We start from the raw sequence: 18,006 nt of genomic DNA on the forward strand, positions 1-18,006 counted from the left end.
GCTCGCTAGGATACCAAAGTTATTAGAATAACAAACTTATGATTATGATAGGTTGTTAAGCATTCACAAACACTCATTATACTATTACACTTAAAACCCATTATTACATAATTCAAAATATATGCATTTTCGCAAAATTACTGCCGTTATTCTTAGGGAATTTGTTGCTATGTTTTGGGTAGGCATCCAATGGACGTTTTACCCGAAGATATACTATGGTATGTAACGTCAATACGTACTGCCAACCAACGCGGTGGACTTTTGGATACTGTAAATTGCATCTTCAACATCGTGTTTAACGCTAATCCGAAATCTTTTAGGACTGCAGACCTTGAAGGAGGCTGGATTCTACGAACCACCCCTTTATTGAATGTGCTATATGACGATCAAAGAAAATGTGCCAACAAATCAATTGATTTAGTTGAAACGGACTTTGATGCATATTACATTCAACGAAATAACTGGAGGGTTAGAAGTAACAAACCTTTTTTTCGACCTACAGCAGAAACTATAACAAACATAATGCGTATACTACATGATTATGGTAATCCTACAAATCCAGTACCGTCGTCCATTAGACCAAAACGAAGGTACCCAAAAAATGATAGGCACCTTTTGCAACAAGCTTGTCATCGAACCAAACCGAATCATGTATGTAATACCTTTCATTTATAAAAGAAACTATATAATCATAATTGATATATTATTTATAGAAATGTCAATTCGTAGCTGACCCTAGTCCCGAGTCCAAAACACAGGTGTGTTCAATGTCAGAGAATAGAGGAGCTGGCTGTTCTAGGGAGAGTGAAACATCTACTTATGTGCCCATAGAAGTTACCAGCCCATCAACTGTGCCTCGTCGGTAGGTGCCTCTATGTCAAGAAGAAGCAACATGTGTAGATGATGATAATATAGTGTGTACAAGATCAGGCAGTCCAGCAGCCGGCTGTTCTAGGGAGCGTGAAACATCTACTAGTGAATCCATAAGTGAATGGGTAGGTTATTATCAACCAACTTGTACAATGGTAGGTGTTCAATAATGTATTATATGCTTAGCGACAAAACCGACTAACCGATGAAATGGCGGTGAACGCCACGAAAAGAGGTATGCCGTACTATGCAGGAATAATTGACCTGATGAATGGTCATGAAATTTATGTAAAATTTCCGCGAAGATACGGCGATAGAGTATTCTTATACGAGAGAAGCGATTTACTACCATTTACCACACAATTCCCGGATGGCAAATTTAAACCATTTAAAGCTATACCTGCACATAAAAATACACGATACATACGTCAAACATTACGGAACTATGAACAAAATGTAATGAACTATTTAAATTCGATATTATTTTAAATAAATTAAAAATGGAAGAACCGTGCAAAAAATAATAATTGTGCGATCGAAATGAGACTTGCACCATTAGATTACACTCGTACTCGGCTATTATCCCTGTTAATTTTATGCAAAAATACAAAAAACCCTGTAGGCACCGAGCTGACGACTATTAGATGGCCGCGCACCGCGCAATCACACGGTGTTTCATGCAAATCAATTGCTTAAAAATTAATTTTGTTTTGTTTTGTTTATTATCAATGATTGAAAATGAAGTTTTGAATCGAGTAATATATATACTTTACAAAACTGTTTATTAAATTTAAATACTTATTTTTTTGTTTCTTTCAGATTGTTATGTCCGGACAAGTTGCTGAGTACATTAATATATTTCCATTTCATACTCAAGCTGTTGAGAGAGCCGTTAAGTTAGTAACCGATGCATCTACTGCGGTTTGTGGTGAATCAGCAAGAGATGGATTTATACGAGCTAGAATTGAGTCGCGGGCTATAATGCCATCATTTAATACAAAAAAAGAATATAAATTGTTTAAATTATAAAATTATATGATGAGTAAAATTCTAATGATAAGTAACTTTATAATTGTTATTATTATTTTGGTAAACAATAATATAAAATTAAAATAAAACAAATTTACATTATGTATTTATGCGTACAATAAATAAGTACGTGGCAGCACCTCAAAAAGTTATCCCATGACCTCCAAAGTTTTTGTACTTTTTAATACTCTTGAAATACATAAGAAAAATGTCTATTAAAAACTAAAAAAATTTTTTTTATTTTTTTTTCAATTGTTTCATTCCACCCTAATGTTGTAGACACCTATTTATTTTGTCATGGTAATTACTATTATAGACTAATAGACTATAATATATCTTACTTTCTTAGTACTTGGGTTAGAAACTGGTATTATATAATATAAGACTTAAGCATATGTAGTATTCTAAAGCTATGTTACATTATTATAGAATAGTACTGTAGTACTATAGCAATTAGCAGGTACAATCAAATATAAGAGTATAAAAATATGAACAATTGTTGCAAAACTGGTAATTTGTGTTTTCCAAATAAAATTCTTTCTTTAATTGCAGTTTAGCACTCGACAAATCACTGAGTTTCCCTTTCCCTATTGTGTTTTTGGTTTTTTTTTTAATTATAATACACACTTTAGCATTACTTAACTTGCTTGACACTACAGTATTTAGTATAAAGGTGAACAATGGGAAAGCCACAATACACCCAAAAGTTCCGTCAAGTATGGAAGAAAGATAAATTATTTATGGACTGGTTACAAGAGGTGAAGGATGATCCAACAAAGGCTTATTGTAAGGTATGTTGTTGTACTATCCGTGCAAGAAAGGCTGACTTAGTAACTAACAGCGATTGTAATAAACATAAATCTGCACTAGGTGCAACATACATAAAACGTACTGGATCATTTCAATTTAAACCTAATAATTTTAAAATGCAACATGCACAAGCTAGTATGGCGTAATTTGTAAGTGCACACAGTGCAATTATTGCAATTGACCATTTAAGTGAGTTGTGCAATACTAACTTTACTGGGAATAATATTAAAATACATAGAAGAAAATGTTCTAGTATTATCATTAACATTTTAGCCCCATTTTTTATAAAAAAAAATTGAGGGAAGATATAGGAACGTCTAAATACAGTTTGCTTATCAATGAATCCACCGATATATCAGTTTTAAAATTTCTTGGTATGGGCAATAATTTATTACAGTTGAGACAAAAATGATATTGTTACAACTTTCTTTGCATTAGAACAACTGGGAGAGTGTAATGCTCAAGCAATAGTTGATGCAATGAAATCTGCATTACAAAAGTACAACCTTGACATAAAAAATTTAATTGGTATCGGATCAGATAATGCGAGCGTAATGGTTGAAATAAATAAAGGTGTCTATGCTATCTTAAAACAAGAGAATCCCAATCTAATTTTAATTAAATGTGTGTTAAATGAACCTAACTAAGGGGGGGCAGAGGGGTCGCGTCCCCAGGGCCCACAATGTTATGGGGCCCCCCATGTTATGGGGCCCCCCCGGACAAAAATTAAGAATTCTAAATATCATTGTCACAAAAATTTAAATTATTTATTAAAAAAAAGTTATATCGTATAATATTAAATAATTAAGTATGTTTTTGACGTTTTTGTGGAATATACAGTATTTCACTATTACCACAGAATAAAGAAATTACAGATATTACAGTGTGTATTTCTATTCTCGATGGTTGAGTTTGATTAGCGATAGGTTAGGTTCATATATCAATAGTTTTGTTAATAATTTATTATTCGAGTTTTTATTGTATATAATCTATTTATAGATTGTTGAGCCCTGTAGCGCGTGTGGGAAATGCCACTATAGTGATTATTCTGTCTGACAGAATAATGCATGATAACTAATAATAATACTTATTGTGTTATTATTTTAAATCTTGATTATTGGTACCTACGTCTTATGAGTGTTGTACTTTTGTTGTGTACTTCTTATTCTATCAAATGACAAGAGTTTAGAGTACGCATTAGCTCATAGATATTAGACACATCAACATTTAATTATCTGTACGGGCTATACGAATTTTTTTATTTCATATTTTTTAATTTGTTCAATTTAGAGAGTATTGGGATCTCAGTAAACCACCATTTGATGCTTCAAATGTGCATAAAATATTAGAATGGTTTGAGGAAACAAAAATAAAAGATGTATTTCCTAATATTTTAATTGCAATTCGATTAAACTTAACAATTCCTGTTGCAAATGGTTCTGCTGAACGGGCATTTATTTGTTTGGAGTACAATTTTGTTTTTTTTTATATTTTTACCTGACTTGAAAAATGTTTTGTTTTTACTATCTTTTCTATATTTATATGTATTTAACTAAAAAAAAGCGGGCAAGTGGGTACCGCTCTGCTGTACATTAGGTGCCATGTGGATCACTATTATACATTATAGGAGGGTTAAATTTGAATCCAATGATAATTATCATTGTATACGAAAAACGATTCTGAACGAAGATGATTTGTCAGCCTAGGATATAATTTCCAGTGGTCGATGAAAAAGGTGGTTTGTATTTTAATGGCCTGAATACATCAAAATTTAAGTTATTTTATAATAATTGTAAGCTAAACTTATGAAAAATCTTGTATTAAATTTTCAACAATTAGATACTTATAGAAACATTTTTATGAATTATACCTACAAAATAATTTGCAAATATTCATGCTTTTGACGAATTTTTGTCAATATTTGAACTTCAAATGCTAATAAAAAAAATTGTGCCTATTTATTCTTATAATTTTTTGATCACTATAAGAATAACTTATGAGGAACTTTGCATTAAATTTTCAAGTATTTTGATAGAGATTTTAATAAAGATTTTATCGACACATAAAAAAACAATTTTCAGAAAAATTGAAAATTTCAGTTGTCTATAAATAGGTAGCTCCCCATCACCCTCGTAACTCATAAGTGAGCACATTCGATAATTATGTTTTATGATTCATTCAGAAACTGACCAAGTGTTAAACAATACAACTAACAGAGAAGTGTTGCTCTTGTAGGAGTGCATTGAGGTTATGAATTAAAAAATAGTTAAAACTTGGCCACAATGAAGATTTCACTACTTTGATAGGCCAACTTTTTTGGGAGGGAGTTTGGAACTTGGCCTTTTTTAACTGTTATGTTTTTGTTGGGGATATCATTTATTTTTGCGGGCTTTTTACCTTTTACAACTTTGTTTGTATCCACCATAATTTAATCGGTTTTATTTTTCTACGGTGATTACTCTGAAGGATGGAAAATAAAAATTTTTAATATTCAAGTATAACATAATATTCTTGTTTATATAATTTCTTCATTATTTTATAATACATAATATAACTATAAACGTCCAAGTAAATTATCGAGCGACTGCCGGAATTATTATATCGTGGTTCGTTCGATCGCACGGAGTACACAACACACACACAATACATACAGATCTGATATATTTTATACGAATACGGGTGACGATCGATTCGTACTGGAACGATAGTGTAATTATAAATTTATAAACCAGTCACTGTGAATATTTTTAATTTTTATATAATATACTCGTACGTACTATGTATTATACTATTATGTACGCATAAGAATTAATAAGATATAATAAAAACGATATTTCGTCAACGAAAATTTATTTTCATTATTTTTTTTTTTTTGTCTACTTTTTAAAAACGGGACATTTTAGCGTCCCGAAGATTCCACGTTTGACAACGGGACTGTCCCGTTCAAAACGTGACGTATGGTCACCTTAAAATGAATATACCTTACCTATAATATTATATTGTTGACCTCATGACAAAATATGTTCAGTGTTGTAATCTAATATAACTACATATTATCTTCGAAACATTAAATATAAATAAATTATTCTAAAATATAAATGGAATTAAACGTGATCTATAGAGCGTAAATTTGCTATGTTACCCACTTGTAAGACGGAGACAACAATAAATGGTTTTTTTTTTTTAATTATGGAAAACTAATAAATACTAAATAGTAAATTTTCAATATTATTTGATTGAAAGCTAAAAAAGTAAAAACCATTTTGATAAGTATTTTATGGTTTTATAGAGATGGACTGTGCTGAACTATAGAAGTCTGTTGTGAACAATGTATGTAATGTAAATAAAAAAGAACCTCGAAGAAACTGTTTGAGATGTTACCTAATGTTATACTTTATCGCATAAGCAGAATAACATCTACAGTAAAGCATATGTTATTTATAATAAAGCTTAAATAAATTTAATAACTTGATCCATATTTTTATTTTAAATTTAGATTATTTATAATAGTTCGTGGTAGTAAAACATTATGCCGCGTGCCTGCGTAAACGTTGAGAATGTTGCTATAGCGTTAGCGTCAATCAATGCCTTATTGGCTATTGCCTTCTGCCTTCATTACTCAATCAGCTTGCGACCTAGACGCATCCATAAAACAAAATAGCATCGCTTTGCATCTACAAAAAAAAAAAAATCTTAAATAAAGACTGTAAGTACAATACTTCTAGTATTTAATTTATTTAATGTTTTATGTTTCTTTGCACGTATGTTCAATATTAAATAATTTAATGGTTATAATTAATTTGGTTACATCAATTACAATTTTTGAATATGATTTATTTATAGTAAAAAAAATTAAAATTTCACGAAACACATGTTCTAAAAATCAAAATTAAATAATTTTTCCACCATTCTATATTTCTATAAGTTTATTTGATTGCTTCAATATTTCGCGTGGGACATGCTGTATTTTAAATCAGTGAAAAAAATAGTTTCTTCAAATATTTTTATTTTAAATTACATTTGCGTTAGGTACTTAAAATTATTTTTATCACGTTACATTATTATTAAATTATTTTGTAGGTATAATTCATAAAAATGTTTGTATAAGTAGCTAAGAGTTGAAAATTCAATACAATATTTTCCATAAGTTAAGCTTATAATAATTATAAAAGAACTTAAATTTTGATGTATTCAGGCCATTAAAACATAAATCACCTTTTTCACCAACCACTGAAAATTATATCCTAGGCTGACAAATCATCTTCGTTCAGAATTGTTTTTCGTATACAATGATAATTATCATTGGATTCAAATTTAACCCTCTTATAATAATATATAATAGTGATGCACGCGGCACCTAATGTACAACGGAGCGATACCCACTTCCCCACTTTTTAAGCTTAAAATTACTTATATTATTTATTATTATTATATATTTAACTAATTATTATATTGTATTGTAAAGTAAACACGAATTAAAATAACTAAAATTAAAAATTAATATTATAGTCTGCATATTAATTTTATAAACGTTCCGGTTCGTAAAATTTTCCATTTCAAAACTGGGTATTGTTAACTATTATCGGAATTGAAAATAATTAATTAGTCTTTTTTTAATTTTTCTGGAATATCTTAACGGCTTGTTTTAGTAATACATTCAAATAAATAAATAATTAACATGGATGATAACGCGATTATGTGTTACTTCGTAGAAATTACTTTTAAAAAGTAATTGCGTTACTTTAAGTAAAATGTAATGAAATTACTACTGCGTTACAAACCTACTGAAAAAGTAATTAGTAATTTGCGTTACGTTACTACCTACCCATTCTGTTTAGTGCATAACTTTTAAAATCATTTTGTCACATTTATTAAATTATGAATAATAAATGAGAACGGCCATTTTCAACTGATGTTTCATATGTATAATTTAAACTTTATGCTAGAATTTAACTTATGTTTAGATGTCGACGTACATTTATAATTACGGCGGTGGCCAAAAAGGAGGCGGCAGAGGCGGCAGGGGCGGGGGCAAATGGCCCAACAATAACAGGATTAGTAAGTTACCAATGAATACACCTACTAATTAGTTTTAGATTCTGAATTTCTGAATGAAGTGATGAATGTATTGATTTTACAATATGTATTTTTAAATTTTTTTTTGTCCGTGTACATGATAAATAGCAAAATTTTATTTTTATTCTTTCAAAATGGTAGACACTTTGATTTCCAACTTCAGTAGCTTTTTCGATAGAAAGGTGAAATTAAAGTATTGGGGAGGTCAAAATTAAAATTCTCTGTAATTTTCTTAAGTGCCAAAAAAAAAAATTCAGGATAATCGGTAACTTTTAGCATAATTGATTTTGGATTTTGTAACCTAAATCAAATCATTGTTGATACATAACATTTTCACTGAATGTTCATATTAGCGTTTGCTACAAATCTTAAAATTTTCCAAATGTTTTAGTTACTTCAAGCTGTCAATACAATTCTATTCTTTGGGTCAAAAAGTTTGAAAATGTATTTAATACACGGTTCACTATAAATTGGATATAATAGCGGTTGGAAAATATTAAAAATATATGCATGGTTTTTTTTTAGAACTGTTTAAGTTCAAATTTTGATAAAACGCACTAAATTGAAAATTTTCAGATTATTTAGTTAAAATATCCTTCACTGACAAATCGTCTTCACTCAGAATCGTTTTTCGTAGATATACAATTATATTATCATTGAGTTCAAATTTAATACCATCCATTAGGGTAATTCACTTATAACCTACTACACAGCTCTAATTCACTTACTCTCTTTTTATGGTTTTGATTTAGTTCTATCTTAATATATTGTATTGTAAATGTAATGGTTGTATCAAGTCAATATCTGTGTCAAGTGTATCAAACCTTACTCGTGTAATAACAACAAATTAACTAAAACGCAAGTGTATACATTTTTTCTTTTATACTTCGCTATTAAAATACTCTTTAAGTACTTTATTGATTTGAACCAATAATGATAAAGCTCTTTTTTTAACTTAATATATAATTCATACCTATTAATGTGTAATCAATGTAACCAGACAAAGATATTAGGGGTGTATCTATTTGTGATTGACCATTTTTCAGTCCACCTATAGAAAAGAACTTGTTCAATATTTTCATTTGGTATATACCATTTATTGCGTTCACTTTGTATTAATTTCAATTTAAAAAACTACTGATTTTATTTGTTTTTCATACTTATTATTATAAATTAAACAGTTAGTGATGTTATTTTAGGATTTAGTTACATAGCTTTAATATATTAGATATAACGTCTTGTTTTAAAATAACTTCATTGCTCAAAATCTACTGAGCAAAATTATGTCTCCCAGCAAAATATGGGCTTCCTGAAATTAGGTATTTAAATTTATCATGGATATGTTTTAATTTCAATTCTTTTGATCTTCTAGAATGCAATTTTTGCCAAAAAATTGGCCATAAAGCTGCTGACTGCCGGCATAATCGGCCAGCAGCAGCAGCAACAACAAAACAAGATGCTGCCAATGTGGCAGCACAAAAAGCGGAGAGGGCGAAAAAGGCAGCAGCACCACCAGCACCACCACAACAAGCAAATAAAATTAATAAAATTAATAAAAAAATATTTAATATAAAATATATGTTTTTATTTCCTGGTCATAAATTTAAATTTAACATTAGTGTTTGTCATGGTTAATATAATCATTAATAATTATATGATAATCAAAATAGTCATAACCAACATTCATCAATATCAAAGAGTAACTTTTAAAATATTAAATGCTTTTATTTATGGTTATGGTTATTAAAACCACTAACAATTTGTTCCCTTCTTTAGTTGTATTACCAACAGTAATATTCCCAAACATTTTATGGCGATTTTTATCGAAACTCAACTGTGGCTTTATCTCCATTTCATCCATTGACGTACAACAAAACCTATCACCTTCTTCCATACATGAAACTTTATGTTTATGTGGCTCAAGTAAATCAGTGAATAAACCAAAATTTAATTTAAATTGGCGAAGCCTTCTTGTCAGCGTATTATATGCAGGAAGAGGATATTTAGTTTCCCTAAGATGCTCATAACCATGGACTCCCAAGGCAAACCTCATTTTGAAGCCCATTACTATAGTGTCATTGGTCCACTTCCGAGTGGGTGTACTTTAAGCAGATATCTGATCATCATTAAGGAATTGGTGTAACAATTCATTAGCTTTCTTAACTTTGGTCTGTAAGTGTTCAACTTCCAGCTGAACTAGCTTGTTTTCTTCTTCAACCTTTTCAAGTTCTTTAATTTTTTTTTTTCATGTGGTCATTCTAATCTTTTAGGCGATTCATTTCAGCTCTAATTTTTTCAAGTTCTTCCTGCAAAGCAAAAGAAAACATTGAACAAATAGAACCATGTGTAAATATAAAAAAATTATGTATAATTTAAAGTTTGTATTAATTATGTATATAAATTCATAATTTAAATTAACACTTCTTTGCCGATAACCTTCAAACTGTACATGTACCTTATTAAAATTACATAAATCAACATATATCAAACATTTAAACCGCAAAATGATAAATATTATAATTTATTAGACTTACTATTGGATCTAGTGACAAACATTCCTCACTCAGGCAGCTAACAGGTTCAGAGTAATTCGCACTGATGGTAACATTGCTTTCTATTGACTAATATATAAACAAGATTAAAATTAAAGTTAATAATTTAAAATTTAACTTACTGTAGCCTGTGATAATCGTTTTTCTGTCGAAGATACATTTTTCTTAAGATTATCATTACTCAAATTTCCTATAGTCTGTAAAATAAGTAATAAACACAACATTAAAACATTAAAATACATTAAAAAGATTAAAATTATTACCAATAATAGTAATACATTTTCATATATAATTTAGATAACAAAGCTACTATTCTGTACTTAAAATAATTTGTTTTAATAATGGTATACCTATACCTTATACAAGGATTTTCTTTTGGTCTCCAACATGCGAGGGGGATTGGGCACATCAAAGAGTGTTGGAATTGCATTTGGTTTTAGTTTCTTTAAACCATCCAGACGATGCTGTTCGAATTGGTTTTCCTCAAAATGAATCTATTGAAATAAGCATAAGATATGAAATTATTTTCTGATCTTATTATAGGTAGGTACTTCTTATAAGTATAATATAATATATTAATATATGGAGTAAATTATAGAAGATATATTATAACATAAATTATTATACCTACCTTAAACTAAAAAACTTACTTCACACAACTCCGACGACTCTGTAGGTACCCATTTATCACGGCGACAATTTTGAAGCCAAATTTTTCGTCTTGAAATATCTTTGGGAAATCGAAATAAACGAATACCTTTTCTTCGGGAATTCGAACAGTTTACAGCGGTACATCCGCCCATCTTATTTAGTTTCTTTTATTAACTTGGATCCACTCATAAAAATTAATTTCACTAGACTTAAGCAGTCAAGACTAACAAAAAGTCAAAAAATATTCTGATTTAAAAGCATTGACATTACATTTTTTATTATTTTTCCTATATTGATAAGTGATAACTGGTGAGTTGTGTCGCAAAATGGCGGGTGATTATACCTACTTCTATAGTGCCCTAACCAAGGTTTATAGATTTATAGATTATAGTATAATCTATAAACCTTGATGGCCTACGATAGTGTGATAACAGTGACGTCAACAATCAACATTATTATTTATCAATTTCGGTTATCGATTGTTTTGTTTGAGATTTGAATCAGTCCGCACATATTTACTTTTCTTTATTTGTTTTAAATATGGAAACTAAACATTTTAAAGCGGAAAAACTTAGTTTTGAGTACTTCGAAAAATGTGTACTTTTAGAGATCATCACTCGACACTTCAGTACAATTGATTCCAAAGACTGACAGGGTTAAGACTAAAAACCAGAAGTTGATAAATGTTGCAGGGTAATTTGCCGCAGCATCCTCAATCTGTCATGTAGACTCTCTGAGTTTAAAAACGCTGTGGGAGAACCTTAAGAGGAAGGATGAGGTGGCAATTGCTGCGCAAACGGATAACCTATATGACACTGGTACATACACTGTGAACATATCGATGTAAACAAATGTGTCGTTTTTACAGGAGGAGGTAAACCAAAACAATTATAGCTGATCCTATAGTCAAAACAGTTGTGCTAAATCGACCATATGTTGAACCATTCTGTAACATGTATGATGACAACGTAAATTCTAAATTCTAAATCAAATAATCATAGGCGAGTTAATTTACTTATGAATACTATTATTATTTTAATAGCAGTTACAATGTTTATTAATATTTATATGTTAAACCTATAACTGATGACTTCTAAAATAAAATAAGCTAAAAAATTGCTTGGGCCTGAACAACAAAGAAAATCAAGGCTTAATTGCATACAAGACCTGCTATTTGTAACCTACAACTTGAGTTATTTTTTTTATCAAACTTCTGGTTGGTGTTCATCAGAACAAACTAGTCATTATGCAGTTTAAATTATTGAGTATTGATATTACATTACCCATCTTTTACAGAAGTTGTATGTGCTTAAAATGCATGTGTTCAAAACCGTTTGATTAGTTAATGGTGTATTGGTTTAAGGTAAAAGGAGCCCTGGAGCCTGTAAAAGTCTACTGACCCACAATTGTAGAAGGCCTCACATTCATGAAAATTCAGAGGAGCAATAAGTATTTTTGTTAAATACACAGTCATGGCCTGTAGAAAGTAATTAATTATTTAATGGATGTCCCTAGCTTTTAATTATAAGTGAGTTTGTAGTCTAGTACTTGGTTTTAGTTATTCTCCATAGATTATCTTTTTCATATGAACATATAGGTATTTTGTTCTTTTTTAATAACTAATTTTTCTTACATATTAATAAATTATAAATTAAATAATTAAAACACTAAATGCCGTCCCACTTTAAAATATCAGACTGCGGACTGTCAGTTATGCATAAACAAATTAAATGCATGACTGGTGTGGTTACAAATTGTGTTTTAAAGCTATATCTGTTGACTGTGATCAAAAGACATACAAATTATTGTTTAGGTTTGACTCACCTTATATTAAAAGTACCTGAAATAAAATTAGTTTGATATCTAGTTTAAGAAACTTTTGGTGCTAATTTCGTCAAATGATTAGTTTTTTTTCCACATTAAATCTTAGAACCAATTTAAAATGTTGTAATAACAAATTGAGTTTTTGACAAAACCATGTTTTTTTTTTCTTAACGCGTATAATATTACTTATTACGCTATCTGTTATAGCCTTTTCTAGTGCAGTCAAATCTCGATAACTGAATACTGAAATTTTTGTTTACCCCTTGAAGTCTATATAATATTTATATTATATTCTGTGTATAATAATTGTGTCGTATAATACTCAAAAAATACATTTTTATTTCCTTTGAGATTCGAGTGATTAAGACAATACTGTACCAGAAATTTGTCATTATCATTATTTATCATATTATGATTTAGCTAATGTTCTTAACAAGGTAATTTTTCTTAATAGTCAAGCTAATCAAAATTAGTAATTTAGTTATAATATTCATATGCAATTTGTAACGTGCTATTACTCTATAGTCTATATGTTGTATATAATTTTTCAATCCATTTTATCTATTTTTTGTTTTATGTTACATCATTTTTGACACAATAAACAAAAGAAATCATTAATTGAATAATCAACAATTCTGTTTTCTTTAGGAATGCAATTAATGGCTATCCAGCGACAACACAGAGAACATGATACCCATTCTACATATTCATCATCCGGTTGACAACGATGCTTATCTGAGTGCCAGTTACAGTATAAACATATATTTGTCATATCTTCAGAATTCTCTAAGAGATAAGTTTTTAAATATTCTCTGTGAAGGTTAGGATCAAACTCTAAACTGAACTTAGAACTGTCCATCATTTTAAATGCATAATATATAATATTAACTCCGCAAATTAAATGCATCTTCTTGTTTTGGAACGTTTTCAACAGGGCATGGAATAGGTGTTAATAAAGGACATTGTTGTGTATCATCACCGTAGATAACATCTGATTTCAATATTTCAAATACCCTATTGAAACGACCTTTAGATATTCGACCATCTGTGTCATATGGGTTAATCGGGTCCATGATATAACACTGTCTGACTTTAAAATTTATAAAGACTATAATCCAGTGAGAATTTTTAACTAACCATGGCAGAATAACCATACTATCCTTAGTGAAAGTAATTTTGTTATACTCTTCTTCAATTTCTTTTTTTTCCATCAGCAGTGTCACATCATTGCATGATAACATATGAGTGTTTTTTAAATCCAGCTTAAAAGCATACGACAACAAACAAATATCTATAACAAAGTTACACAACCAATTTTTTCCAGATAATGAATCAAAATCTGAGATGTGCCGATCGGTCATGATGTTACAATTTTTATCACTAGATAATAAATAACTATATTTTCCAACTAGATAGTCTTTATTTTTTGGCATCTTTATTCGTTTATAGTATGTCGAATCTTTAGGGAGCATATTTTGGTGAAAATCTTTAGATTGCACTGGTAGTTGAAACGGAGTTTTATAACTGCCAGGTGTCGAAATCGATTTCATTAAACAATTATCGTCGAATGGCTTAATTAAATCATGTACAACCACGTCGTTGTTAAAAGGCTCATCAACAGTGAACCTAGTCTCATTGTCACATTTGATGACCACAATGCTTTCAATACCATCGACCACTTTGGATGAAAGGTTATTTTCATCAGCTACAGAGATCGAAGACCTTGGGATTTTTAACGACAAGGCTGTGAAAGGACGGTACTTAGTGGGTTGGAGATGTTTGTATTGTTTCTCTTTTTTTCCCCAACTTTCTATTGCGTCCAAATGGTTATGGCTAGAAATTTCTGAGATTTTTCTTTTCCTATTCACTTTGGTATTTATCTGCCTAGATTCATTGTCAAAATCTAATGCATGCGTACAAGTTTTTTTTTCTAATGTTATACTTTATTTGTTTGTGTGCATTCATCACACGCTCTCTCATAAGTCTTAAAAACCGACCGCACTTCCACCTTCGGTCACCATCAAGTATGTCAACTTTTACAGTTTTAAACCAAGATTCAACGGTAGCATTACTCTGGCGGATTTCAATGCCATTGTTGAGTTTATTATTCATAATAGGTGTCCACAGTGCTAAGAAAGGTACACACTTGACTATAAACTCGTGTAAATATAATTCATCGTAATGTTCATTGCTTATATTTTCATTATTCACAGAACAATGGGGCAAGACGCTAGATTTTACATGTTCTTTGATAGACTGAAATCTACAATACATCATAGACTTATTTGTGTCGGATTCGCATAGAAATTTATTTATTTCATCTGAATAATCTTTGCCTTCGTTGTTTGATTCATTCAACAGTTGGTGGTTAACATTACACTTGTCTCTCATTGTATTAATAGAATTTTTAGTTTCTCCTGTACTACATGGAGACAACAATATTAATGAAAATATTTTAAACCAATTTTCAATATCCTCCAAACTCTTTGCATTAAACAGTAAACATATCCAATCGATAACATTATTTCTTTTCATCTTTTCTTCAGTCTTATTGTGATTTGTCTCAGATTGAAAGTATGTATATACATGGTTTACTATGATTTTTGTGTAATGATTTACACAGATGTTAATGATAGTGACATTAGACCCATCAAAATTTTCAACCAATACTCTGTAACACCAGTTAAGATAATCAAATATGGAATTAAAACCATTCCATCCTATACACAATGCATTCATTTGTGCATAACTGAAATCTGTCACTATGTTTGTGAATACAGGCCAAGGCAGTTTGTGTTTCAAAACAAATGCTTTGAAAGCGTTCAACCATTGTGAAATTGCAACTATATCGTGTGCTGAACTAATCATCTCTACAACGGGAGACGTTACACTCGAATTCCTAGGTAAAGGTACATTTACCACTAGAACATAGTAAAGTACTCTTTTGGTGTTCTTGTCAATTTTCCTGACCAATGTACCAGTTGCATCCAAATAACCAGTTACTGATTTTTGATTTTTAATTAGTTTTTTTAGTGAGTCTAACTGTTCTTTACTATAACAGTGTACAGACGGTATACCTACATGCTGTACAAAGTTGCTTTCTTTATCGTTACACATCAATAGAATATCATGAAAATCATCTTTATCATAATCATCAGCAGTCAAGGCCTCTGATCTGATTTTTCTAATGACATCATCTGATTTAATACCTTGCAAATTGCTACAACTCAATTGAGTGGGTGATGACAAGTCAACAGTGTCTGGCCTGAAGGAAAACGCTTTAGTCTTTTTTAGCACTTCTTTGTTCAAATCTCGCTGAAACCCTTTTACGTGATTTGTGAGACCATCATCATCTGGATTGTGATGATAATTCAAACCAGAACTATAGACATTTGCTACGAACGTTCCATTTGCAAGCTGGACTTTAATCCTAAAAGTCTTACACCCCTCATGGCTACAATACATGTACACATTTCAATGACTTTTAAAATATCTGACCATTTTCGCATTAATAACACATGTATTGTTCACAGTTCTAATGCGCTTTCTGAACATAATAGGATATTTTGTTTTGTCCAAACGGGTTTGACTTTTGAAGTTTGTATAGTTCATAAGGGACCATTCTTCAAATGAAAATTTGAAAGATCCTTCAAAAAACACAAAATCATGGTTTTCATACTGTTTAGGAAATTGATTTTTTGTTTTTAGAGGTAGAACAATGTCAGACTTTACAGGTGTTTTCTTATAATAAGCATTCCTGAGGGGGCTTGGTACATGTTTTCCGTTTGTTATTTTACTTGGGGTAACAAACACAGATTCATCATTCATGTTTTCTGGTAGAATTGGAGTACTACTAGGTATTAATGGATCTCTCTTAGTTTGAATGAAATCAATTTCTGCCGATGAATTTGTATATTCAAATGATATAATATATACTATGAGGATCGGTTTAGATTGAAAAATCGGACAAATTATACAAATTAATTATAATTAATTATTTCTTAATAAACATTTTTCAATCACCTTGCCAACATGTCGATAGAGTCTCATTATCAGTTCGAGACATTCGAGTAGATTTACATGTGGTTCTTTGTTAAAACCAGACATGTGCTTTTGTACACAATTACAATTTTTAATTGTTAATAAATCATTGAATTTTTACACCACACATTTGAAACTATCACAATTAGTTTCACAATTAAATTTCAAAAATATTTAATACTTTATATGACAATAACAAATTCATTAACAAAGTAAAAGGATTAGATGATTGTATAGCTTATAGCAATGACATACTCGTCTCGTCTACTTCCATAAAACGAACGTTTAAAATAATTAAGATTGGTTTTAGATGTGTCGTATACGCCGATTACTCGGACGTATACCAAAATAAAGTTAAACACAAAATAACGCAAAGTACTTTATTTGAAGTTTGGACGTCTTGTCCGGTGGTGATTGAGTCACACGATCACCACCACTGACTCCCTTTGCTGTCTTAGCCATCTCTATTATATATTACACTTACAATCGAATTACTATTGATTGTTTTACATTTTTCTATTACTACGTTAAATTTACAGTTTATAGACACTATGACACTATGATTATTATGTAATTGTTATTTTAACCCGATTAATAAATTATTAAACAAATTTATTTACATTTCTTACTATTATATCTTGCTTACTATGCTAACTGTAATATAAAGTTTACTGACACTGAATTGCACAATTGTTATTTTAACCTATTTGTGTGAATAATTAAGTATTGCTTAACTTATTGAATTTTGCTGTTTTACTTATTATCTATAGTTTTTCTTAACTTATTTCTTACGTACTAACATCTCTTATAAAATATTCATACATATAATACAACAGATGTTTTAATCCAGGTGTTCGATGAATGCAAAATAGATTTTTCGAAGCATACACTGTTGACGTTACCAGATGGGACGAGTGAATTGACACATCTGATAGGTACACTAAAATGTATACACAATTTTAAATTATTGACCAATTTAAAACTCAAAATATACGTTTTAATAGATCCTACATAATTCAGATATATTTTATAATTGGTTGGTAAAATAAGTAGGTATAAGTATAACTTTGATAGTTGGTTTAATAATATAATATTTGTTTTTTTTTTTTTTTTTGTTCTTTAGTTAAAATCTGTGGTTCAAAATATAAAAGAA

At 29.8% G+C, this 18,006-nt stretch overlaps 1 protein-coding gene and 1 long non-coding RNA gene across 3 annotated transcripts; one reads left to right on the top strand and one right to left on the bottom strand.

Moving 5' to 3' along the window:
- The first annotated feature begins 503 nt into the window (after positions 1 to 503).
- On the top strand, positions 504 to 1,935 carry LOC126553312 (uncharacterized). 2 transcript variants are annotated; one of them, XR_007606469.1, is made up of 4 exons: positions 504 to 651; positions 714 to 995; positions 1,057 to 1,625; positions 1,690 to 1,935. It is a non-coding gene; the product is annotated as an uncharacterized LOC126553312 (long non-coding RNA). The 2 variants fall into 2 exon arrangements; XR_007606468.1 differs by having other exon boundaries at positions 1,057 to 1,326.
- An 8,108-nt stretch (positions 1,936 to 10,043) lies between these two features.
- LOC126553307 (peroxynitrite isomerase THAP4-like) lies at positions 10,044 to 11,184 on the bottom strand. Its single transcript, XM_050208455.1, has 5 exons — positions 10,988 to 11,184; positions 10,694 to 10,831; positions 10,460 to 10,534; positions 10,320 to 10,406; positions 10,044 to 10,091 (listed from the first exon to the last, which is right to left on the bottom strand). Exons 1-5 carry the CDS (start codon positions 11,138 to 11,140, stop codon positions 10,044 to 10,046), a joined length of 501 nt encoding a protein of 166 aa, XP_050064412.1. The 5' UTR covers positions 11,141 to 11,184.
- Positions 11,185 to 18,006: the final 6,822 nt, after the last annotated feature.

The sequence above is a fragment of the Aphis gossypii genome, unplaced genomic scaffold, assembly GCF_020184175.1.
Source record: "Aphis gossypii isolate Hap1 unplaced genomic scaffold, ASM2018417v2 Contig00201, whole genome shotgun sequence".
In the NCBI taxonomy this organism is placed as follows: domain Eukaryota; kingdom Metazoa; phylum Arthropoda; class Insecta; order Hemiptera; family Aphididae; genus Aphis; species Aphis gossypii.

Coding starts and splice junctions, on each gene's coding strand:
- LOC126553307 (XM_050208455.1), bottom strand. CDS start 11,140: ATGGGCGGATGTACCGCTGTAAACTGTTCGAATTCCCGAAGAAAAGGT. Junction 10,832..10,987: donor AGTCGTCGGAGTTGTGTGAA/GTAAGTTTTTTA, acceptor TTATTTCAATAG/ATTCATTTTGAGGAAAACCA. Junction 10,092..10,319: donor GTTTGTCACTAGATCCAATA/GTAAGTCTAATA, acceptor TTTGCTTTGCAG/GAAGAACTTGAAAAAATTAG.